At 47.5% G+C, this 25,624-nt stretch overlaps 1 protein-coding gene across 1 annotated transcript; it reads right to left on the bottom strand.

Moving 5' to 3' along the window:
- Nucleotides 1–446: 446 nt before the first annotated feature.
- On the bottom strand, nt 447–25,318 carry Anp32b (acidic nuclear phosphoprotein 32 family member B). Its single transcript, XM_036179302.1, has 7 exons — nt 25,037–25,318; nt 15,612–15,761; nt 10,885–11,007; nt 5,707–5,974; nt 3,032–3,156; nt 1,577–1,643; nt 447–881 (listed from the first exon to the last, which is right to left on the bottom strand). The coding sequence occupies exons 1-7, from the start codon at nt 25,088–25,090 to the stop codon at nt 814–816; spliced, it is 855 nt and encodes a 284-aa protein (XP_036035195.1). The 5' UTR covers nt 25,091–25,318; the 3' UTR covers nt 447–813.
- Nucleotides 25,319–25,624: the final 306 nt, after the last annotated feature.

Raw genomic sequence — 25,624 nt, 5'->3', positions numbered from 1 at the left:
ATTTATCTCAAGTCTTTCGTCATTTTTAGGCTAATTTTAGACTAAAAGGGTCAACATATGGTTAAGGCTTTCCCCTCAACTCATGTACTGGTTTGCAGAGGTTCCAGATCATTCAATTGCTGTACTATTCTTTTCTGGTGGTGGGACTAAATCAGGGCCTTACGCACACCAAGCAAGTGCTCTGCCACTATTCCAGCTTCCAAACCATTTTTAAAAGTAACTCACTCACTCCCCTGGTCATAATTAGTGAGCTTCCTTACCACTAACAAACCAAAGACACAAGGCAAGCTACAGTTCGAGCCTAATTTAGAAACGTGAGTACAACTAGGCTTTACCAAAGAGCAATGCGTTTATTTTACTTAGTCTTAGAAAATACGGTTTTTGGCAGTCATCACATAAAATGTCCTAATGTCTTAAAAAAAGAAAGAAAAGCATGAGAAAACAGACCCAAAATGTTAAGATTTTATTTACAAAGCTTTTCCTTGTACAGAAAGTAAAAATGTTGTTACAATCGCAGTGACTGGCAGCCAGGACGGTCAACTCACCAATCACAGCTGTCAGGATACAGCAAGAGTCTTACACGAAAACCTAACAACGTTTACAATTCTGTTGGGGCGAAGTCCCCAGGCTTGGTGGTGGATTACCAAGGGGCTAAACGGAGGAAGGCGGAATGTCTCGGGAACTATTCTTTGGCTCTTTGGGTGGGGGTGTCCTGGGGCTTGTATCACAGCTACCTTTTTAAAACAGCTACCAAATCCATGAGCAGTCCAACCAGTACTCAACAGTTCTGTTTCCTGCAGATTGTTTCGGGTCTTAATCATCGTCTCCTTCATCATCTGTCTCTCTCTTCCTCTTCTCACCTTTCCCACTTTCTTCCTCATCTGCAATACAAAATTGGTTGTGAGACCACGGAAAAGCACTCTGCCCGGGACACTGCTAACAGAGGCAACTACCTTTTGAGGGATAGGAACTAGCAAAGACAGACACTTTAAATAAACAGGTCGCTGAGGCCAGACAGGCAAAAGGCACAGTAGCACCTCAACTGACACGGCGAACTGACTGAGGTTTTTCCGTCCACATGTGTTTTTCTTAAGCTTTTGGGCACCAACCTAGCATGTCTGAAAACACACAGCAACAACTCTACTTACCCAGCCTGTTTCTAAGCCACTGATCACAAGTGACCTTGGACAAAGCACTTAAAAGACAGACAACAGGAGGAATGACACAAGGGAGTTGCTCTGGGAGGAAAGTAAGATACCACAAGGCTGAGCGTCAAACAGGGGCACTGTCGAAGTGCATGCAATAAAGAAGGGTTTGGGTCTGGTGTTCTATGCCTGCTGCGCTCATAAAGCTAAATCATCAGGACCGAGAACACTATATGCTCAGTGTGACCAAAGTCTCGCAGAGATACAATCTCAGAACTACCCTGGAAGCCAAAGCGGGAATGCTGAATTTATTAAAAACAAGGTGAACAAGTGCGTGCTTGTCCAAAAACAAAACAAAAACTAACGTGGGAGCATTTTCCTGTAATTTTTTGATAAAAAGGAGAAACAGAAATTATATACATCAGACCCACCTTCATCTTCATCTTCATCTTCATCCTCATCTTCATCAACTTCTCCATCATGTCCAAATTCTTCTTCCTAAACAGAGAATAGCGTAACATCACTGGATTCTGCTAAGACACATGGCTCAACCGGTGAAGATGAAACCTAAGATCAATCACTGGAACCCACAGAGACAAAACAGGAGAATCAAGAGAGCTCTCGGGCCGGGCGGTGGTGGTGCACGCCTTTAATCCCAGCACTCGGGAGGCAGAGCCAGGCGGATCTTTGTGAGTTCGAGGCCAGCCTGGTCTACAGAGCGAGTTTCAGGAAAGGCACAAAGCTACACAGAGAAACCCTGTCTCGAAAAACAAAAAACAAAAAAGAGAGGGGGGGGGGGGCACGCGAGCTCTCGAAAGTCGTTCTATGTCTCCATGCAGGATGTGTTATGGGTATGAAAATACACCCACACCCACCCACAGGCTTGATGGCTTATAATTGTTAATCCAGCAATTGGATATGGAGACAGGAAGAAGACCAGGAACTCAGGCTAGCCTGGGCTACATAAGCACTTACTCACCAATCCCTCATAAAAAATAAAAATGCAAAGATAGTTATAACAACACATTAGAGGGAAAACTGTTCTTTTTACATACTTGGCTGCACAGAGATGCTAATTTTTTTTAAACAGCAACAGTCTGGAGAGATGGCTCAGAAATTTAGAGTCTTGGGGGGTTGGGGATGTAGCTCAGTGGTAGAGCGCCGGCCTAGTAAGCGCAAGGCCCTGAGTTTGGTCTTCAGCTCTGGGGAAAACAACAACAACAAAAAAACCCCAAACAAACCAACAAACAAATAAAATAAAATTGCCCTTTTAAGCCAGGTATGTTTGCACATACCTGTTACACCATCCATTACAAAGGGGTAGGGGTGGGCAGGTGATCAAACAGTTTAGTCTATCCTGAGCTACAAAGCCCTCAGTTCAATAAATAAGTAAAATAAAGTTATTAAAACATCAATGTTCACAAGTAAGCAGTTTATCAGGTAAGTGCTAATTATCATGCAACTTAAAACGGAAACTTCAGTAAATGTTTTATCATCTTATACTGCAGTACTGGTTCGGACAGATCTGTTTATGTATGTGGGGTCGGGCTGTAACCCACGACACTGTGCATACAATTGTGAAGATACATTCTTATTTAGCCTAGGCTGGTCTTGAACTCATGATGTTCCTGGGATAACAGGAATACACTCTTATATAAAACTCAGTCCTCTGCTCTTGCAAGGCAGAAATACATACATTTAACCTTCAACTTTCAACCACAACTCTACATCCCTTCTTTGGTAATTTAAAAGGCAACTCAGACATAAGTGCTGTATCTAGGCAGCATTAAGCAGGCATATCCCATATTCAGACAAAAGCTGCCATTATCAGCCTTCACCTCTTTCTTCCCTTTACACTAACAGAAGGAAGAAAAGAGTTACATTACCTCCCCACTGACTTCATCTTCATCCTCTTCTCCTTCTACATCTTCGTCTTCATCTTCATCCTCTTCTTCATCATCCTCCTCTTCTTCACCGTCCTCATCTTCCTCTTCATCTTCCTCTTCTCCTTCTGAAAAGAGCCCAAAAGAGAAATTATTAAGGCTGAGCACGCTTTTTTTTTATATTTATTAAATTTTTTTTCATTTTACATACCAACCCCAGTTCCCCCTCCCTCCCCTTTTCCCACCTCCTTACCTCCCTCCCACTCTGCCCCCATCCACTCCTCAGAGTGGGTAAGGCCTCCCATGGTAGTCAACAAAGTCTGGCATACCAAGTTGAAGGAGAGCCTAGCCCCTCCCCATTGTATCAAGGCTGAGCAAGGTATCCCACCACAGGGAATGGGCTCCAAAAAGCCAGTTCATGCACCTGGGGTAAGTCCTGGTCCCACTACCAGGGACCCCACAAACAGATCAAGCCACACAACTGTCACCCACATTCAGCGGGCCTAGTTCAGTCCCATGCAGGTTCCCGAGCTGTCAGTCCAGAGTCAGTGAGCTCCAACTAGCACCGGTCAGCTGTCTCTGTGGGTTTCCCCATCGTGATGTTGACCCCCTCTTCTTCTTTTTTGAATCCCGAATGCCGCTTATTGAAGGAGGGAGGTCTTAAATACAGGCTTACAGCACAATGGGAGAACCCCAAAGGGCAGAAGTTCACTTCTGATGTTTTGTTTTGTTTTGTAGGCAAGCGCTGTACCACTGAGCTAAATCCCCAACCCCGCTTCTGATGTTTTACAATCTTGCATCTAAGCTGTTAACGGGCTGGGCACACTTTTAATCCCAGTACTCGGGAGGCGGAGGCAGAGGCAGGCAGAAAGACCTCTGTGAATTCAAAGCCAGCCTTGTCTACAGAGAGTTTCAGGGCAGCCAGGGGCTGCTAAAGATAAAATACTGCCTAAAAACAATAAATAAATGAAGGAAGGAAGGAAGGAAGGAAGGAAGGAAGGAAGGAAGGAAGGACGGACGGACGGACTAAATAACCTTGATGACTCATAGGGTCTAACTGAAAAGGTCAGAGAACCCAAAGTTGGCCTACAAACATCAGGAGACTTTCAGCTGCCCTCTTTGTACCAGTCCTTAATCCTAAGAGTGTATCAGAAAAATCAAGAAAGTAAGTGCCCAGACAGTGGAAGCAGACTAGGAGTTGATGGCCAGCCCCAGCTCCCGAGACAGTTTCAACACCTACCCCTCCACACAAAAACGGCCAGCCCCCTATTAGGAAGAGTGCTGAGAGCATTGTCCCATCAGGGCCCTACGGCTTAATCCCAGGCCACAGAATAGTCTAGGCTCCTGGGTGCCCAGTCTAGAGGCGGTTTCCTCTCTACCAGCCTCCAGTTCCCCGTGGTCTCCTGCCTCTCTCCTTCCACATGCCTGCTGCCACAGCTGACTGACTTCCAGCCTCTACTGCAACAGACCTGGGGCTCTACCCAGCGGAGGCGCTCACTCCCCCACCCCCATTTCAGCGCCCTTCCTTTGCTTGCACCCCGTGCTGACTGGAATCCTGTCTTGCGTCATGTTCTTTTGCTGTGCTGAGGTCAGAATCCAGGGCCTCCACAAGTCAAGCAAGCCTTCTACCACCGAGCTACATCCTCACCCTTGGGCTCTGTTTTGCTACCACACCTGGCCAAGGATATAGCTCAATGATATAATGTGTTGTTTACAGCAATCTTACATAACCACCACAAATAACTTAGGAATAACTGGACATAGAAACTGGAACCGAGTGAACTACCCTTCTCTGCCCACTGCCCCCTTGTATCTCATTAACCTGCCCGTCACCAGCTGTCTAACTGCAACCTCCTGTGCTCTGCTGGCCATTACCACCTTGGACATTTCCAAAAGTGCTAAGCTACCACCCATGGCTTTCAATTTCAAAGACTTTACCCAGACGGACTTGAAAATACAAGAAAACCTTTGATTTAGGAGCTGGAGAGATGGCTCAGGGTTAAGAGCACTGGCTGCTCTTCCAGAGGTCCTGAGTTCAATTCCTAGCAACATCATGGTGGCTCACAACCATCCACTATGAGATTTGCTGCCTCATCCGGTGTGCAGGCACAACACTGTATGCATAATAAATAAATAAATCTCAAAAAAAAGAAAAAAAACTTTGATTAAATACTAAAAATTCTGGAAAAAAAAAATCAGTCCTTTTTTGCATAAGGTATTTGCTACGTAGACTAGGCTGACCTCCAACTTCTGAACCTTACTCTATCTTTGGAGTGCTGAGATTTTAAGTGTGCCACCACACCCACCTGGAAAAAAAAGGTGAATTCAGTGTTATACCCAGAAGTTATACTTCCATGACTAAAAGCAGAACCTAAGATAATGTGTCTTCAAGTTTATAGGCCAGGCACTAAGCTAGGAAGGACAGTAGGCAGAGTCAAGGAGACACTGAGATAACAAGCTCTTCAGGAACACGAAAGACTCCAGGGGCTGTATGAAGCAGCAGATATGTAACACTTGGCTCCACGGAAAGATGAAAAACCCTACTGGCTAATAAAACCACTTGACTTTCAAGCATTTTAGGGTTATAGCACTGACCAGGGACACAGGCACGCACACTGGCAGAGCACCATCAAACTGAAAAGGCAGATGTTGGGTTAGGAGATGCTCAGTCTACCCACCTTCATCCTCTTCTTCTTTGTCCACACCATCCACCTCTGCATCTGAGTCAGGAGCTTCCTCTACACCATCCACCTCTGCATCTGAGTCAGGAGCTTCCTCTACACCATCCACCTCCACGTCTGAGTCAGGGGCTTCCTGGTCCTCTCGGTCATAGCCATCCAGATAGGACAGCTGGGGCAGGAGCTTGAAGACACTCTCTCGGTAATCATTCAGGTTAGTGACCTCACAGCCAAACAGATCCAGGCTTTTCAGACAATCCAACTTTTTCTAAAGGAAAGAACCAAAAACCACAATTCCTAAATCAAAAGAACATGTCATCAAACCACTTTCAAGAGGTAAAAGTCTAGGCTCCCCATCAATTAGCTGCTACTCATTCATCCCTGTACACAGGAAAACACTATGCTTTTGGCTACCCTAGAGAACAATTTCTTGTGGCCGGGTGGTGGTGGCGCATGCCTTTAATCCCAGCACCCAGAAATCCAGACAGGTGGATCTCTGGGAGTTCGAGGCCAGCCTGGTCTACAGAGCTAGTTCTAGGACAGCTAAGACTGTTACACACAGAAACCTTGTCTTGAAAAACCAATCAGAGAGAGAGAGAGAGAGAAAGAGAGAGCGAGCGAGCGCACAATATCTTTTCCTAGTAGCAATAGGAGTCTAAGTGTGACGTAGCTGAACTGTACACAGGGTCCACTCATGAGCAGCACTGGAGGATGGATTGAAACCTGGCATGAGGTGTACCAGCATGGGCAGAGGGGTACACATAGCTTAGATTGCATGAACAGAGAAACCTCACACTCCTTTTGTCTCTTTTAAGATCTTTGGAAGAGTTTAACGTCACCAGACTTTTCTAAAGTAAACTTAAGGCATCGTCACATATATCCTGCCACATTCTAGAACAGTACAAACAGCCTAGTAGAGTGCGGGTGACATTTCTATGTGTGTGTACAGACACAAGTAACTTTTATTAATTGTAAAATCAAAGTTTAGTACTCACAAAATTAAACAAAAAAACATCAATATGTGTGTGCGTAGGGGGAAGTAGCTCATTTGATATAGTGCTTGCTCAGAGCCATGGATGTGATCCCCAGAACCACATAAACCAGGTGTGGTAGTGCAGGCCTGTGATCTCAGTATGTAGGAGGCTAGATGATCATAAGGTCAAGGTCACTGTCAGCTACATGTGACCCCCTCACTCAAAAAACTCCAAAGAAGCAAGTTCTAACAAATCCAACAGTGATGCTTCATTTGCAAAGTTACTGCCGCATTCACACAACCTAGAAGAAATGTGGATACAACAAAACTCTGCTTTCAGGACTGAAGGCATCTCTGTAATTCCTGCTTTCAAAGTTAACTTTAAAACTCCAGAATGTGGTGGTACACCAGTGTACTGGCTAATCTGGCTCACTTTGTAAACTAAAGTTTGTTTTTTTGTTTTTTTGAGAGTTTCTCTGCATAGCTTTGGTGCCTTTCCTGGATCTCACTCTGTAGACCAGCCTGGCCTCAAACTCACAGAAATCCACCTGCCTCTGCCTCCTGAGTGCTGGGATTAAAGGTATGTATGTGCCACTGCCACCCAGCAGTTTTGTTTGTTTTTAAAACAGGGTCTCTCTATATGGCCCTAGCTGGCCCCAAACTCAGAGATCATCTGCCTGCACCTGCCTCTCAAATGCTAGGAGGAAAGGCGTGTGCCACCATGCTCAGCTGAGAAAGTTTTACTGGCACACAACATTCATCTGCTCATCTACCACACATCATCTCCTCTCAGAGTGACAGGTGAGTGGCTGTGATACAGACTGCCAACCAAGCTTCATGTTTTCACTATCTGACCCTTAAGGAAAGGGCTGCTGACTCTTACAGAAGACTCTTCATTCCCTCATAAGGAAAGGGCTCACCTGAGTTTTACTCTCAGAGGAGAACCAGGGAAAACCCAGCAGCAGGACTACAGGCATAGTTATACCTGCCCATCAGACACACAATGTACAATGATTTAAGTTGTCCATCCAATAATGTGCTTATGAAAGCCACTCCCAAATGTCTTAAGAAGGCTGGCCCAGCCCTGCCAGTTCTAGGGGTGGCTGACTTTCTAGCAGGCAGTTTTCAGATTAGGTTTCCTACCAGGCGGCCTCAGAAACCCAGGTACTATTTCTTCCCAAAGAGGAAAAAATGCTATAATACCATCCCAAATAACCAGCACAGGTTGTTCACTAGCTTTCTTTTTGGAGACAGCTTTTCTGCCTAGGTTGGCCTAGAGCTCCCAATCCCCTCACCTCAATCTCAAGGTCTAAGAGTTCTATACTGTACCTGGTTACAGTAAGAGCCGACTCTATACCAAGTAAGACATAAAAAGGACAATCAGTGTAAGCAGCTTCCTAGAAAGGTTCCCCCTGTGCTCCTCCCCTTCTTCTGAAGTGCATGTCTCAGCACGCAGCCTTTGTCTCAGTCTGCTTGCTTTGGCACCGCAGTAGCTGGGACGATGGCACACACCACCACCCTTGGATTGCCTAAAATTGTTTACTTAATGGACCGGGCCACTGATTAATCTACTGTACAGGGCCATCAAGGCCACCCTATTCTGACCGGCATGAATCTTAGATGTTTGATAAAGTACCCATTATCAAATAATTCAGACATGCCAAACAGTATGGTGGGAAATGAAATATAAGCAAGTTGACAGTAACAAATCCTACATAACTACAGTATTCTGTAGACTATTTAAAGCAGTAAAATTGTACTTACAGCCCAGCAGGCTCAAAATACAGATTATACAGGATCCCAATGTGATGTGTAAACACTGCTAAAAACTTAGCAACCATACCATGCCAGAAACTTGACCTAAGCTAATATAGGCTAGCCATAATAAACATAAAACATTTATTAACAATAATTTTGCTTGCCTTCTTAGAATTTAGAAGGGCTTTGGGGGATGATTTGGATGGCCCAGGTCTCTTAAAAAAGGTGTCCCAGGAAGTTTGAACTGATGCCTTCTTTGTCTCTCGTTAATGTCCCTGTAGCAAGCAGAGGCATTCACAATCATTGCATTGCCTTTCAAAACTGGGCTCAATGCAGTGTTCACAATGTGTGGTGATGAGGATGAGGATGGTGTTTTCCCCACTCTAGAACATTCAGAAGTCAACACTGGACCCAGAGTCTTCCCCCTTCACCTTTCTTACAGATTTCCTTTATTCCAAGTGAGAACCAGAAGGCCAGCCCAGCTCAGGCTTTTACAAGCAGCATGGGGTGTATAGAGCCATGTAGCTCTGCCACAGGGTGTCAGTATCATCTAAGCCTCAGTTCCCTCAATGTAAAACAAGGGCCATACTATCTCTATTCACTTTGTAGATAACTTTTTCAACAACTACCAAAGGATCTACAGGGCACCAGGCATCACACATCCACCACAGTGGTACAAGCATAGCAACCAAAATTACTTCTTCACTGGCTTGGGACCCTAATCTGTTACAGCCCAGAACAAGAAGCCTTAAGAAAACAATCCCTGCTCAGTATTTGTGCTCTGCTTCGGTGACAGTTAACACCAACACAGGATTCCCAGAGGACTCAGTCTCCAGGAGAATCAGGAGCAGCTGGTTATCCAGCAAGGAAAGACTGTTTAAAGCAAATACACACACACTTCTGTACAGGGGTGCTAGTCCTCAGCTTGGCATAGCCCAGAATAAAGAGATCTGCCACCAAGCAATAAACATAGGCTTGGCACTGACCGTGAGGGACTGTTAGCCTGAGTATTCCTTTGGGAATTCCATTTCCCTGATATTTAGGTATGGAATCAATTTACATGTAGAAAGAAAACAGGTCCCAAGGGCAATGGAAAATTAAGTGAATTTGGATTTGATCCTGCCATTAATTCCAAACAATTACTTAGGCTTTCTAAACTCCGTTTCCTCTCTAAACAGGACAGCTATTCTCTGTTCTCTGGGCTACAAGCCTACAATGAACAAATATTAAATGTCCTTGGATACAACAAAATGCAATACATTATCTTTAACTTGGAAACGGGCTGCTCTACACAGAAAAAAAACGAAACTAGCAAAATTGAAGGAGTGGGAGCATCCAGCAATGGACAGTAGAAAAAAAGCAAGATCTGCAGAACAAGGGTTAAGAAATGAGCTCTCAGCACCACACCAAAGAGAAGAGCAAACAGGAACATAGAAGTAAAGGGCATGGCAAAGTGACTGAAACTGTCCCTACATACCGAAGGGAGGAGAAGGAGGTCCCTTCACCTCCAGAGTACCAAGAGAGCGGGGTTCTACTGTACTTTTTTTTTTTTTTTTTTTTTTGCTTGATAGAGTTTCCCATAATCCAGGTTCAGGCTGGCCTCAAACTTGCTATGCATGGTGGATGACCCTGAACTCTTGATCCCGCCCTGGGACTGAGGCAGGCTTCAGTTTATGGAACCCAGGGCTTCATGCATTCTGTGCAAGCATTCTGCCACCTGAGCCAAACCCACAGCCCCCAACAGAGCATTCTTCCAGCGAGATAAAACTCTTATTGTCTCCGACACCTACTGTCTCTCAGAGTCTACCCCGAGGGCTGCCTCTCTCCTGTTATTAACCCTGTCTCCTCCAGAACCTCCAGTGGCTGAGCTCTCCCTGCAACAGCCTTCCAATCTACAAAATAAATGACTTCCTCCCGGACTGTCCTGAGCTCTTAAGTAAAGCAGGGAACACTGTTTTCTCTGTTCAGTTTGCTTAAGGACTTAAAATTTGGTCTCTTTAACTAACCTACAATAAGACTGAAGATCTGTGTCTACCCAAAACTCTGCAACAGTGATATAGAGAAGCCTAAGATCACCAACCACTGGAGCTGCCCTTCTTGACTGTGCTGAAATGTCACCTAAGACACACTGTTCTGTTACAATACAGAATAGCTTGGCCAGTCTAGTGGGAAAAATTAGGAGACATGCTTAAGGTTATAGTAACTCTGTATTTAAAAAAGGATAAAAAACCATGAAAAATTCTCTACTGCATGATACCATCACAGTTTCAGTCAGGGGAGCAAGGTCCCAGGAATACACCTTAGAGACTGTGACCTTTAAAAGCCACTCTATGAAGAGTAGAATGATGGCATTTTTTTAAGTCAATTATTCTTCTCAATCATTTCTCCCACTAGAAATATGAAAATGAACATGACACAACCCATTCTCTAAATTCTCAGTCACTCACCAAAGGTTCCAAGGTGCTGATGTCTTTCAGCTTATTTCCACTCAGGTTCAGATGTGTGAGGCTTGGAAGTTCTTCTGCTAGTCTGTCCAGACCTCCAAAGATTCTATTATCGCTGAGCTCAAGCTAAAAGGAAACACACGTACAGAGAATCACTCACTACTGAATTGGGATAAAAAGCAAATACCCCTATCAAAGAACCAGGCAGACGGCACTGCACACATCTGCTACCCACAACTCAGTAGAAGGCCAAGGAAGGAGGAACCAGAGTTCTAGGCCAGCCTGGGCTAGAGTGAGACCTTTTCTCCTAACAAAAATAAATAATAGTGCTGGAGAGATGGCTCAGCAGTTAAGAGCACTGCCTGCACTTCCTGAGGTCCTGAGTTCAATTCCCAGCAACCACATGGTGGCTCACAACCATCTGTAATGAGATCTGGCGCCCTCTGCTGGCCTGCAGACAGAACACTGTCTACATAATAAATAAACAAAATAAACAAACAAACAAACAAAAATAAATAAATAAATGGCTAGCAAAACTACAAGGGCTGGTAAAGGTCTTATTACCAAGGCTGACAGATCAAGTTCAACCCTGGAACCCACTTGGTGGAGAGAGATGACCCCCTGAGGTTGTTCTCAGATTTCTACATGTGGAGCATGTAGAACTGCTCCCCTAGAAGTCCTGTTCGTTAGATTACAAACATTATTTTATTTGACTAAGTCCAAATCAAGTAGTTTAGATACCAGCAACATCTGGGATGAGTGAGGCAGATACGCCAGAAGGTAGAAGTTTTTTAAAAAAGACTTTATATGTGCTTTGTATAGGCGCCATGTGCATGCAGTGCCTGTGGAGGCTAGAAGAGGCCATCAGATCCCCTGTGCAAGGCCACGCAATCAACACCTAGCACCAAGTATGTGTTATGGCAAGGGGGTGCCTGGGCGTTACCTAAGGGTTTATATAAAGCCTTATCCTCAGAGGCTGCTGCTTTTGTAAACCTGGCACTAACCTCCACGGTAAGCTACTTTAGTTTCTCAGCTATAGCTAAGTCATACAGGCAATGGTGTGCCCACAAAAAGTATGAGCACTCATTAAAAATTGCTAGTGTCAGTTGGGGATTTAGTTCAGTGGTAGAGCGCTCGCCTAGCAAGCGCAAGGCCCTGGATTCGATCCTCAGCTCAAAAAATAAATAAAAATGAATGAATGAATGAATGAATGAATAAATAAATAAATAATTGCTAGTGTCTCGGAGTATAAGTGGAGATGTAAGTGAAAGTCTTCCTTTTGCAGATAAACACTCAGGCCACGGGACCCAGCAGTCCAGAGCAGGCGTTTTTCTTCCAGAAGACAGAGTTCAGTTCCTAGCATCCATGTTGGAAGGCTCACAACCACTTGTAACTCCAGCTCCAGGGGATCCAATGTCTTCTTCTGACCTCTAAGGGCATTCCCCCACACGTAAACAAAGACAAACAGGAAGGAAGAACAGATGGACAGACACCCCAGGCCACATAGATGGCTCCAATCTTTTATGCCGGTGACAAGATAAAAAGGTAGTCAATCATCATGTAGTGCTTGGGTGCTGGTCACTTTTCAGAGCACATCACCTCATTTGCTCTTACAATAAACTCATCTTCCCATTTACAGACAGGGAAATAACCTGCAAAAATGTAACTGGTGCCTCCACATACTCAGCTACTGAAGAACTCCTGGTCCACTCGCTGTACTCCACACATGCCTGCTGTGCTAACTGTGGAAATTTCACATGATGGGCATGGTGACAGAGGCTTGGAACCCACCTACCCAGGAGGCTGAGGTAGCATGCCACCCTATACAACTTAGAGACCTTGTTTCCAAGTTTTAAAAGGGTACAAAAGACCTGGGAATATGGCCTGTGTGTGTAGAGTGCTTGTCTAGGATTCCTAAGACCCATGAGTTCAATCCCCAGTACACAAGACAAAACAGCCAAAAAACAAAGAAAACCGAGCAAACAATATGACTCCATGAACCAAAGGCTTTGGCATGTCATGAACAGAGGACTAGTTTGGGAGGGCAGTGAGTGTAACTAACAGCACACGCCCCAAGCCTGAGGACCGAGTTTGGAGTTGTTCTTTGACTGCTGTGTGAATGCTGTGGTTTGTGCCCCATTCACAAGCACATTTTCAGGAGAAAGCAAACAAAACCCCTGCTAGTCAATCAATACAGACTCAAGCACTGGCTCTCATAATTTCTGGAAACTAATAGCAGACACTTCCCTTCTATGTTTAGATCATATAGCTAGAACATCACATCTTCCTACAGAAGGAGACAATATGACAACCCCAAAGCCTTTACTAGCATAACATTTAAAACCATTATGTATCAATTTTCTTAGTACTTGTTTCTTATTAAGAGTCTGTGTATGTTGAGGTAGGAAGAACATACAGTCCTTACCAGCTGTGAGAACATTCAATCTGCCTTTCAAGTATGATCGATCACCTTCTCATCAGCCCTGTGAGTGATCAGTGTTTAAACTCTTCAGAAAAAGCCCAGTATGGTGCAAGCTTGCAATCTCAGCATTTGGGAGGCTGAGGCAGGAGACTGTGCTCTAGTTCATCCTAGCAGCACACAGTGAGGCCCTGTCTCAAGGAACCGAACATCTGAGAAAGATTGAATAAAGTCTTGTGGTGCTTAATCTCATTGCTGCCTTGACAGATTTGGAATTAGTGAGGGACACACTGCTGTCTGAGGGTTTCCAGAGAGGGCTAATGGAGGGAACCATGCTGAACACACGCGGCCCGATCTCATGGCCTGAAGCCCAGACTGAATCAAACAGAAGAATGCATGTCTCTTCTCCCAGCTGCACACACTGCACCGACTGCACTGTATGCATCCAGCATGCCCAGTGTGCCACTGCCCCCAGCACATCTCCTCACCATACTGACTGTGACTGTATGTATCCAGCATGTCCAGTGTGCCACTGCCCCCAGCACATCTCCTCACCATACTGACTGTGACTGTGCCCTCAATGTGAGCCTGTGGAATATCCCTTTATACTGTGTGAATATGTCTTTGGGACTGGTTTAATAAAGAAGCTGACTGGCCTATAGGCAGACAGGATAAGGTTAGGCAGGAGAATCAGACTAAGGGGATACTGGGAAGAAGGGTGGAGTTCAAGATTCCAGACGAGACACTAAGAGACGCAGATGAGAGACAGCAGGGTGGAGAGTGTGCATGAGGTACCCAAGCCTCAGGGCAGCACATAGATAAATAGAAATGGGTTAATGTAAGTTATAAGAGCTAGCTCAAAACAAGCTTGACCTATCAGCTGAGCATTTATAATTAATATTATTATAAGGGTCTCCAGATGATCTGTATCTTTCCAATGTCACTGACCACCCATACATATAACTTCTTAAATGTTTTCTTAGATTTTGTGTATGAATGTGTTTGTAGTATGTCTGTATATCACATGTGTGTCTGGTGCCCATGAAGGTAAGAATTTGTGAACCATACCACATCTCCTTTCCTTCAACAATGCAAAAGATTCTTTTTTTTTGAGCTGAGGATTGAACCCAGGCCCTTGTGCTTGCTAGGCAAGCGCTCTACCACTGAGCTAAATCCCCAACCCGCAAAAGATTCTTATTTGGCCCTAACACCAGAGTTCTGTGGGTGGCTTTAGGAAAATAGCTGTGTCTTTCTTGGCAGGCCTGTGGCCACACCTATCAATAAACAGTCCACAGGAATAAAGTTTCTTCCACCTCCTTGACAAACACAGAGACAAGAGAAAACCTTTTTAAGTATTCTGCCCTTTCTGGGAAGACTAGAAGGCAAGAGAGCATGACTAGAGGGTGGTAAACTAACAATGGCCGAAGAGAAATAGAGCAGGCTTATCTTTTGTGGGTCTTTTGTTTTGAGGGGGGGCAAGGTAGATGGGGAGCCCACAAGACATAGGAGACAGTGCTCTGCCTGGCCTAGGACCCACAGTCCTTCACGTTTCTGCCTCCTAAGAGCTGGATTACAAGCAGATACCACATGGCTTGTTACACAGGACTTTCCTGGTCACCCACAGCACATTTCAAACTCTCCAGTTACTGAGATTACATGGCAGGGCTAGAGATGATTCAGCAGTTAAGAGCACTTGCTGTCCTTGCAGAAGTTGGGTTCAGTTCTCAGCACCCACAGGGCAGCTGACAACTGTCTGTAACTCCACTTCCAGATCGGGTGCCTCTGAGGCACACGTTTATAAACACATGCATGCCCTCCACAGGTAAGACAGGCATTATTTTTCCTCTTCATCTACAGATATGTTAAAGCACAGAAAGGAGGAGGCTCTTCTGACTCCTGAGCCAGAGCCTAAGAGCAAAACCTAGCTAAGGAAAACAAAACTTGCAACAATTAACCAATTATTTATAGAGCAGTTCATAACCCAACAGTGTTGCTGCAGCCCTGCAGGTCAGGTGTGGCTCCTACAGGTGATAAAGATGTGAACTTCCATCTTAGGAAGGAAGACAGACAGCCCAGCAGCCTCACCTCAGTGCCACAGCCCACTAAGCCTAGCTTCAGCCACACAGACCAAACCTGTGCATGGCTCTCCTTTCTTAACAACTAAACAAAGTGCAGGCTGGTGGGGTTAAGCACACACCTTTAATCCCAGCACTCAGGAGGCAGAGTGGATGTCTGTGAGTTCCAGGACAGCCAGAGCTGTTACACAAAGAAACCCTGCCTCAAAAAAGAAAAAGCAAGAAAGAAAACTTACCTTTTTCAATTTCGGTAGCTTGGGGAGATCTGACACTGAAAACAAGCCTACACTTATTAAACTGAGGAACTCTAGGTTCACAAATTCATCTGTTAACCCCTCAATTTTTCCATCATTTGCTTTGCAATTGTCCAAGACAAGTTCTCGAACCTGTGGATACAAACAAAAAAGGGAATAAGCTTTAAAAAAAAAACCATTAACAGGAGACAACAAAAAAGCAAAAACTCCAAACATGACCCTATAAAACACCAATATTCAAGGACAGTCTGTCTTTACGTAAGTAGAGGAGGTTCAACTACAAATAAACAAAGCATGATTAGCCTTATAGTAGTAGCATAGTAAGACCCAAAGACCCACTGTTATATTCATGCTAAAAAAAAAAAAATAATGGTGTATATCCCATATTCCACAGTTCTCAGAGCGTAAGTGACACTATGTCCCTGTTCTTTCCACGGCTGTGCCTCCAAGGGGCTTTGTCTAAGTTCAAGGACGGAGTGAAGAAACCCTCCTGAACTCTTAAAGCCCAGGAAGGGCACAACCACAGGGAGAGGAACACTACTTCGCCATCAGGATCATCAAGGAACTGAGCATTTGAACTCAAGGAGCCTGCTGCTCTGAATCAGGGGAACTGATCTTACTACCACTCAGCTGCTTAATAGTTCCCTTGCCATTTGTGTGTGTGTGTGTGTGTGTTGTTTTATATATATATAAATATATATATTTAGACAGGGTCTCTCTACATAGCCCTGGCTGTCCTGAAACTCACTATGTAAACCAAGCAAGCAGGACCCAACTCAAGAGTTCCACCTGCCTTTCTCTGCCTCCGGAGTGCTAGGATTAAAGGAATGCACCACCATGCCTGGCTTTTCCTTCCCCAAAGAAAAAAATCACTAATAAATTCTAGCGAAAGATTTTTACACCAGTACACTTTCCAATTTCAGACTTTTGTCTTGTTGTTTTGTTTTAGACAAGGTCTCACTAAGTAGCCCTGGTTTACGAGAACTCGATATGAAGCTGGCTATCTTCTAACTCAGAGATCTGACTGCCTCTGCCTCCTGAGTGTTGGTAATACAGATGTACACCACCATGCACAACTAAGAATTTTTCCACTTCCTGTGTAATAATAAAATTAAAATGTCATACACAATGACACTATTAAAAAATGACACTATTATGTCTAAAATAAGCTAGGAGGAATTGAAACTACCACAGGCCACTTCATCACTGGGGCAGAGGCAGGTGCAGTCTGAATCCAAAGCCAATGTCGCTTCTATACAAAGAAACTCTGCCATAACAACTAACACAAGACACTCAAATGTGGAAAACATTTGCTAAGGCAAAGAGCAAAATGGAGATTTCAAGAGGCCGCTGGGACCCGAGTCTGAAGTTGGTTGGATACAACCATCAGAGAGGTTGTAGGTTCTGGTTTAGAGGAAAGAGAACCTACAAGGAGTAGTTTTTTGAGAAGAGTACCACAGGAAGTACAGGCGCACACAGGCACAGGCAGCTGGACACACAGACCCAGAGTTTCAGTGGAGGTCTGGGATGCACGTCTGTATTTGAGAGTCATCAGGGAAGAGAAGTAGCAGGGTATGGTATTCTAGGAAAAGCATCGAGGATGGACCTCTGGCAATGAAGGAAGGGAGGGAGGGCATGGTGCCCAAACAAAAATTTCATTTTAAACATTTGGAAAGCTCATTTAAAAAAAAGTTGGGAGTAGTGACACACACCTGTCATCCCAGCACCTGGTAGGCTGAGGCAGAGGACCGAAAGCTGAAGGATAGCCTGAGCTAAACAGTCAGTCCCAGCCAGTCTCAACTACAAAACAAACCTTCAAAAGTATATATACATAAAAATAAGATGACACCAGCCGGTGGTAGCTCACACCTTTAATCCCAGCACTTGGGAATCAGAGGCAGGTGGATCTCAGTGAGTTCGAGGCCAGCCTGGTCTACAGAGTGAGTTCTAGGACAGTCAGGATAGTTACACAGAGCAACTCTTGTCTACAAACAAACAAACAAAAAGATGGCCCTGAACACAGCAGGGCATGTGATGTCACACCTGTATAACAGAACTGCAACAAGCCATTCTGTCATGGCAATGGACCAAGATTGGTCCTCAGGAAAGCACTGCTGTTTACGCCTGGACACCTGAGTTCAATCACATAAAAAAGTAGCAGAGAGCCGGGCGGCGGCGGCGGCGGCGGCGGCGGCGGCGCACGCCTGTAATCCCAGCACTCGGGAGGCAGAGGCAGGTGTATCTCTGTAAGTTCGAGGCCAGCCTAGTTTACAAAGTGAGTTCCAGGACAGCCTCCAAAGCTACAGAGAAACCCTGTCTCGAAAAACCAAAAGTAGCAGAGGGCTTAACCCCAGTACTCAGGAGACAGAGGCAGGTGAAATCTCTGAGTTCAAGGCCAGCCTGGTCTACACAAAGAACTACACACACCCTGTCTCAAAATAGCCCCCCCCCAAACAAACAAAAAAAGTAGCAGAGAACTGACTATACAGTTGACCTCTGACCTCCACATGCATACTGTGGCACATACACGACACATGTCATACATACCGTTTTTTGTTTTTTGTTTTTTAATTTAGAAAAGAAAAATGGAAGTGGCTGGGAAAACACCGAACTTCTGGTAAAGAGAGGTGAAACAGGTGTAACAGATCTCTCTCCGGTGCTACCAAGATGAGCTAAGTTCCAAAGTGGAGGACAAAAGTTCAGGAAACACTCAGCCAAGCAAGGGAAGACTTTGAGCAGGAGGTAGTACGGCTGAGAAAAGACAGACCCCTGACTTTTCCAGAAATGCTGAGAATGTAAGGAAGTGTCTCACCCCTGGAGCTCAGAGGCACAGCCAGGATAAGCCACTAGAGAGTAAGCCTAGACAGAACAGTGGAAGGAGTTTCCACATGAGGCCAAGCCTCAGTGCTATGCTCAGAGAGAGGGCTCAGAGTGCCACTGGCTAGCTGCCTTCAAGTCTGTGTAAGGTTCTCCACAGAGCCCGAATGGTGGTACGACCCAATCACGCCAGCTCCTCAGAAGGCAGAGGCAGCAGGACCACAGGTTCAAGACCATCTCAGGAAAAGAGAAGGCACGGTGCTGAGACATGCCTGTAATCTTAGCACACAGGCAGAGGTGTGGGATAGGCAAGTGTGAGCTCAACCTTGATGGCTTAGATAAGAGTTATAGGGAAGCCTCAGTTCATGAGACACAAACTCTTGAAGAAAACAAAAAATATGCGCCTGGGGAGACGGCTCAGTTTAAGAGCACTTGCTGCTCCTCCAGGACCTGAGTTCAGTTTCCAGTGCCAAATCAGGTAGCTCACAACTGCCTGCAATTCCAGCTCCAGGGGATCTGACATTCTCTTTCTGACCTCCATAAGGACCTTAACAGATGTGGCAGACATACAGACATACACAAATAAAAATACTAAATTAATTTCATAAACAGCCAGACATGGTGGCACACACCACTAATCGAACGTTTACTCTGAGTTCCTGGACAGTCAGGGATAGCTACATAGTAAGATACAGACAGTCTCAAACAATACAAACAAACCCCTAAGGAGGGAAAGCCAGCCCCAACCTGCACTGTGCAGACTGGAGAGTCCTGTGGCCCAAAATACAGCAAGGTAGCCTTTTGCTCAAAGATGGAAAGTTTAATTTTTAAGGCCTATTTAGTCTTATTTAGTCATTCCCCAATTGAACTTGCTTCTTTCTCAAATGTGAATAAAGTTTAAGAAAACAATAAAACAAAAAACAAAAACAAAAAAAGGCTGCAGGATCAAGAGTTGAAGGTCATCCTCAGAGTTTAATGCCAGGCTGGGGTATGGGAGACTAGGTATTTAATTGTTTTATTTTTACGACAGTTCACTGGATAGCCCCAGCTGGCCTCTGCCCTCCCGAGTGCCAGGACTGAAGGTGTGCACAACCAGCTTTCCTTTAACTCTTGCACTGGGTCTTCCAGTGAGGAGTAATGTCAAATATTCAGCACTCCTTCTTCCCTAGGTTCCTCCTTTCTCCTTTGCAACCCTTTCTCAGTTCCATTCATCCCTTCAGTACTCTGGAAAATGGCCAGTTCCGCCTAGGGTCAGGGTTGGGCAACCGTCCCCAGCTACACACTTGTCCTAGGAGGGAAAGGCACAGAGAAATTAAATCAAAATTGAGTCGTGGTGGCTTGAATAAAAATGCCCCCACAGGCTGACTGCTCACCAGGGAGACTGAGAAGTATTAGGGGGTAGGGCCTTGCTGGAGGAAGTGGGTCACTGGAAAGGGCTTTGAGGTTCCAAAGATCCATGTTAGGCCCATATCCTGTTGCTCCATACCTGTCTCCACACTTAGGTAATCCTTCTGCCTAGTGCCAGGTTACAGCCCCGTGGCTTCGACATACAGTGGTTTGCTACTACCATGTCTGCCTCTCTCTGTAGTGTACTAATAAACTTGTTCTATGAGGAGACTGCTCCATACTAAATACCCCAAAATAGACTCAAAGGGGGAGAACAGATTCCCCAAGCTGTCCTCTGACCCCCACATAAACTTACAGTGGAATACACATTCTTTTTTTTAATTTCTCAAAAATGAAGGCAAGAATGCTTACAATGTGTTAACAGTGGGCAAGGGGGTAGAGCTGGGCGGCAGTGCTAAGCCAGTACGCTGGGAGCCCTGAATTCAATCACAAAACCACAATAAATGACAAGGCTAGGTGGGTATGGCAGAACACACCTTTAATTTCAGCACTTGGGAGGCAGAGCCTATAGGCTACTTGGAGAAACCCAATCTCAGAAAAACAAAGAAACAAACAAACACAAAAAAGACAAGACTGGGACTGGAGCTCTGTTAGAGTGCTTGCTTAGTATGCATAAGCCCCTGGGCCTGATCCCTGGCACCCCTAAAATCTACAACAGCGATACAGACCTGCGATCCCAGAATTTAGGGGGAGAAAGGAGTGAGAAGTTAAGGTCCTCTCCAGCTACAAGGACGAGGCTGGGCATGGCGGCACACCCCTGCAGTCCCAGAACCCAGCAGAAGCACATTTTGAAACAGTTTCAAGACAGGCTGGTCTACACAGCAAGTTCCAGGACAGCCAGGGTGACAGGGCCCAGGAGTGAAAACACTTGCTGCCAAGCCTAACGACAGGAGAGAACCAACTCCTACAAGTTGTCTTCTGAGGTCTCTCTCTCTCTCTCTCTCTCTCTCTCACTCACACACACACACACACACACACACACACACACACACACAATCCAAAGATAATTTCGTTCTGTCCCTCAAAGAGCACACTGGGCTTACATTCATAGTAGCAGCCCTTCAATGTGTTCAGATGGCAGGAAAGTTGAGAAAGATACCCCACCCCAGAAAAGGAAATGCCAGTGTCCTAAGTGTGGATTAAAGGGAACAATTCTGAAAAGCAATTAGACAGTCACTGAGGCTCTTCTTTAAGCAACCAGACAGTACATGTTTATAACATGACCCAAATTGGGAAAAAAAATTCAGCAATTTTAGGCCACACACCAAAATGCACGGAAGGTTAAGTGTGTATTGCATATTTTTAATCAACCGTTTTTGGCTTATCTGCATTTAATTTTCTTTACAGATGTATTACTGTACAAAAGAAAACAACCCCAATTAGTTGCTATGCAACCAATTAGAATATCCCATAGAGCTCAGAATTATATCACACTCAACAACAGATGCCAAAAGTCGGGGGTGGGGCCACAACAGCACATACACCAAGAAGGACATCGGTCTACGGAGTCTGCCTCCCCCAGTGAACAAGGTTGTAAGACCCACTGATGAGCAGTGTAAGCATACAGCACACCAAGGTTGGGGACAGGATTCTCTGTTCTTTTAAACTCCAGTAAGAAGCTACTTGGTTTTCCAATTCTGGTTAGAAGGTTAGCTGTCCCTGGCTGTGGAGTGAGAAGGGGCACACACAGAGCAGCCTGTGCTCTCGAACGGAAGCTGAGAACCTCACGCCAGAACAGGCCCCTTCCAACTTTGGAGCGCAGCAGCTGCATGACCTGAGGTATGTCTTTACTGTGTGCCACAGCTTTCTCACCTTATTAAAAATAAAAAGCTCACCAGTTTTTGTGGCATATGTAGTATGTTCTAGTCAATTTATTCTCAGTGAAAACTTTTAATATACATTTTTCTTCCCTATTTTGGGGGGTGGCAGTGCTGGGGAATGAACATACTGAGTGAGGTCTGACACTAAGAGACCCCCCATCTAGTACATGGTAATCACACAAACTGAAATTCCTAAGGAATAAGCTCACTGATAGAGCAGATGCCCTTGGTTCAGTCCCTAGTACCCCCATCTTGCCTATAAAATCTTCTAAAATAGTATTTATCTTTCTTTGGGGAGGGTGTTGTAAAATGTCATTTTATGCCATTTTCCCCCACTGTGAAAAGACACTCTTCTACAAGAGCTTGTTTGGGCTTTAAAATCTTCCTGGAGGAAAGGAGGACACCCATGTTTATAGCTAACTAACAGAGGCGTAGCATATGGACCTAACATGTTATCTTGGGCCTTATGTACTTTGAAGGAAAAAGAGCAAACCACAAAGATGGTAAATGTTTCAGGTGTCAAAGTTTCAAACAAACAAACAAAAGACGCCCCCACCAAGAACCACCATACACACACACACACACACACTGTTTTACACACACACACACACACACACACACACACACTGTTTTAAACACCAATATGTATTTAAATATCAAACCTCCACTCACCCCCTTTCACCTAGATCTCAAATGACTAAAACCACATTCAGGGGCTGGAGACAGGGCTCAGAGGTTAGGAACACTGACTGCTCTTCAAGTGGGCCCAGATTCAAGTTCCAGCACCCACATGGGGGCTCACAACTGTCTGTAACTACAGTTCCAGGGAACCCAACACCCTTACACAGGCAAAACATCAATGAACATAAAAATAAATATTTTTTTAAAAAGCACATTCAGCTGGGACTGGGAACTTTTTGGCACCCCCACGACAAGTCTGTAGGGTCCCGGGGACCAACATTACTCCTTACCATTTGAAAGTACCACACGTTTCTGCAGTATGTTCTGAGACATTACATTATACAAAAAGTTGCTTTTGTTTTTTTGAGGCAAGGTCTTGCTATATGGGACTGGGCTGACCTTACATTTACTGAGATCTGCCTGCTTCTGTCTCCTGAGTGCTGGGATCAAAAGGCATGCACCACCACACTCAAGAGAGATGAGCTCATTTAAAAGGTGCCATCTTGGAACCTAACATTTGCTTCATGACACTTGGTGAAACTTTTCAGTCACCCCCAAACTACAGCATTGCTTGGTAATTTGTATCAGTACTCAGGAGGCTGAGGCAGGGGATGCCAACTTAGAAGCAACGGAGACTACCTACTTACAGAGACCCTGTCTTAAAAAAGAAAAACACACTCAAAAATACCTGCAGCATCTTCCCCTTCAAACCCTTCAGTTTTAGGTCAAAGTTCTTCCAAAAAATCATCTGCCAATGGCCTGGTTCCACCTAAGTAGATTCCCTTTCACACACCTACAATCTCAGTGGCAATCTCAAAAAAGGCCCCTCTAGCCCCACCAGGTACAAGAGGATCAGTGTGGCCCCTGAATCTGAGGCCCAGGAGGGCCGGGGGATACTCCATGTCTTGTTTACGCTGGTTTCTCAGGCCCTGGCATACTGTAGGTAAATACGCAGTAAATCGGTGATTCTAGAGACCAAGGATGTCCAACGCTGTATCCACCAACCACTTGTTGCTTTTGGGCGCTTTAAACGTGCAGTCACAAACTCACGTTTAGTTCCATGGCCTGACTCTGGCAAAAGGGTGTAAGTTGGAACATGGGTCCTTTACCTGAATCTAGTCATTTCATACCCTTGTTGATGTCTGTGGGCTGGCCTGGAATGAAAGGCTCCAGGTATTATTAACTCATCTTTTCAAGTTGAAGAAGACGATTTAACCACTCAATTCCCCAGCACGTGGTGGGCACAAAATGTCTGACTGAGGGATGGAAGGGACACGTGCCGGCGAAATCCTCAGGGCCCCGGGAACAGGGACACCACCCAATCAGTCCTCAGGGACCGCCCCACACCTCGGCGGTGCCGACCTCAAGGCCTGTGGCAGGAACACAAAGCCTCGGGCACGCCAGGCGCACCTAGGCAGGCCCTCTCCGCCAAGTTCCCAACTTGTTAGCCACCGCCACCTGCGTGCGCCAGCCGGGGCTGGGGGGGGAGCCACCGGGCCCAGACGACAGCGCGGGCCCAGGGCCGTGGCCACACGCGCCGCGGCGCACGAGGGCGGCGTCGGGCCCGCGGCCCGGGCACGGTCGGTGGCAGAGGCCGCGCGGAGCACGTGCGGGGGCCCAGGCCACCCCAGCCCCGCGCCGGCCACCGTTGCCCTTTTAAGAAGGGGGAGGGCGCCCGCGAGGGGACCAGGCGGCGGCGGCGGCGGTGGCCGAGTGCCGCGCTTCCAGTGCGCGCCGAGCCGAGCCCGCGGGGCGGGGGCAGCCCGGGGACCGACAGGCAGCGCGAGGGCGGCCGGCTCACCCGGCGGAGGAAGACGGCGCCCGCCAACATGGCGCTGTGGCGCGCCCCGGCTGGCGCGCGGAGCCGCCGGCCGCCCACACCGAGGGGCCGGCCTCCCTCTCGGGCAAGGCCCCGGGCGGCGGCGCGGGGGAGGGCGAAGCCACCGCGGTGACGGTGCCGGGCCGACCCGGGAGGCCCGCGTGGGCAAGGCCGAGGGCGAAGGCGAGCCGGGCAGAGGAGGGGGGGGAAAAGTTGTATTTTTAGGCTTGAAAAATGGCGGGAAGCGCATCCTTTTTTCAAACTTGGCCTCGGGAGGGGCGGCGGTTGCGCCACCTCCGCCGCCAGGCCCGCCCCTCCCCCGTTCCGCGCCAGGCCGCGCCCGAGGGGCTCCGCGCCCCTCGGGGACCCGAAGCCCCTCCACGGCGCGGCCCGCGAGGCCTCCCGGACCGCTTCCCCGGCCGGCCGCGGGGGCGCTTGGAACCCGGCCCGGCCCCGCGGCGGGCCTGGCGGCGCGGCTCCTCGGCAGGCCCGGCCTCCGCCCGGCCGCGCATCCCGGGAGGCTGCAAACATGGCTCCCAGCGTTACACAACCCCCGCGCCCGCCCTCGCCGCCGGCCACACGCACACGCGCTCCCCTCCGGGAGAGGACCGAGCGGGCGAGCGGCTCAAAGTTTGCTTTCCCACCCGCCGTCCTCCCCGTGGCCACGGGGGCCCGCGGGCGCCAAAGAGTTAATGCCCGCGCGCTCGCTCCCCCCTCCGCGCCTTCCGCCCGCCTTCCCTGTCCCCGTCCGAGCTGCGAGCAGCGCCTTCCCCGCGCCGTGGCCGGAGCCCGGTGGCCCGCAGGTGGCCACCATTACTTGCAAGTCATCGGGGGGCGCGGGCGCCCCGAGGGGTTCTGCTTACTGCTGCCGGGGTCCGGTTCCTCAGCTCCAGGTGGATCCTCTTCTTCATGTCCATGTTCCCCTCGTCCCCCCTCTTCAAACTTAACTTTCCGCGGCGGGGGCGGAGGGGGGAGAGGCGACCCGGCCTGCGCGGCGAGGGCCGTCGGAAGGAGGCGGCTGGCGGAGGCGGCGTGGTCCCGAGCGGCGTGCGGCGTGCGGGCGTGCGGGCGAGCGGAGCCCCCGGAGCCAAGTTACTCGCGGGAGCGGAGAGAAACCATGGAGGGAAAAGGGGGCTGGAGCGCGGCGCTGGCCTCACTACCGCCGCCCCCGGCCAAGGCCCCGCACTGCGCTTTAAACCGGCGACGCGACGCGGCGGCGGCGGCGGCTGCTCGGCTCCACTCGGCCCTGCGCGGCGCCGCTCGGCTCAGGACCCGGGCTGCAGCGCGGACTGGGGAGGCGCACTGAGGGCGGGGCGGGGCCGCCGTAAGCTCAGCCCGGACTGCGGCACCGCCTCCCGGGCCGCGCGCGCCTCCCGGCCCTCGGGTCGCACGTGGGCTGGCTGGCTGATGTAAGACCTTCCGGTGCCGGGGACCCCCCCCCCACTCTCCGC

Source organism: Onychomys torridus, chromosome 2 (assembly GCF_903995425.1).
Source record: "Onychomys torridus chromosome 2, mOncTor1.1, whole genome shotgun sequence".
NCBI lineage: Eukaryota > Metazoa > Chordata > Mammalia > Rodentia > Cricetidae > Onychomys > Onychomys torridus.
Note: the sequence above shows the minus strand (reverse complement) of the source record. Positions and strands in the feature narration are given on the sequence as shown.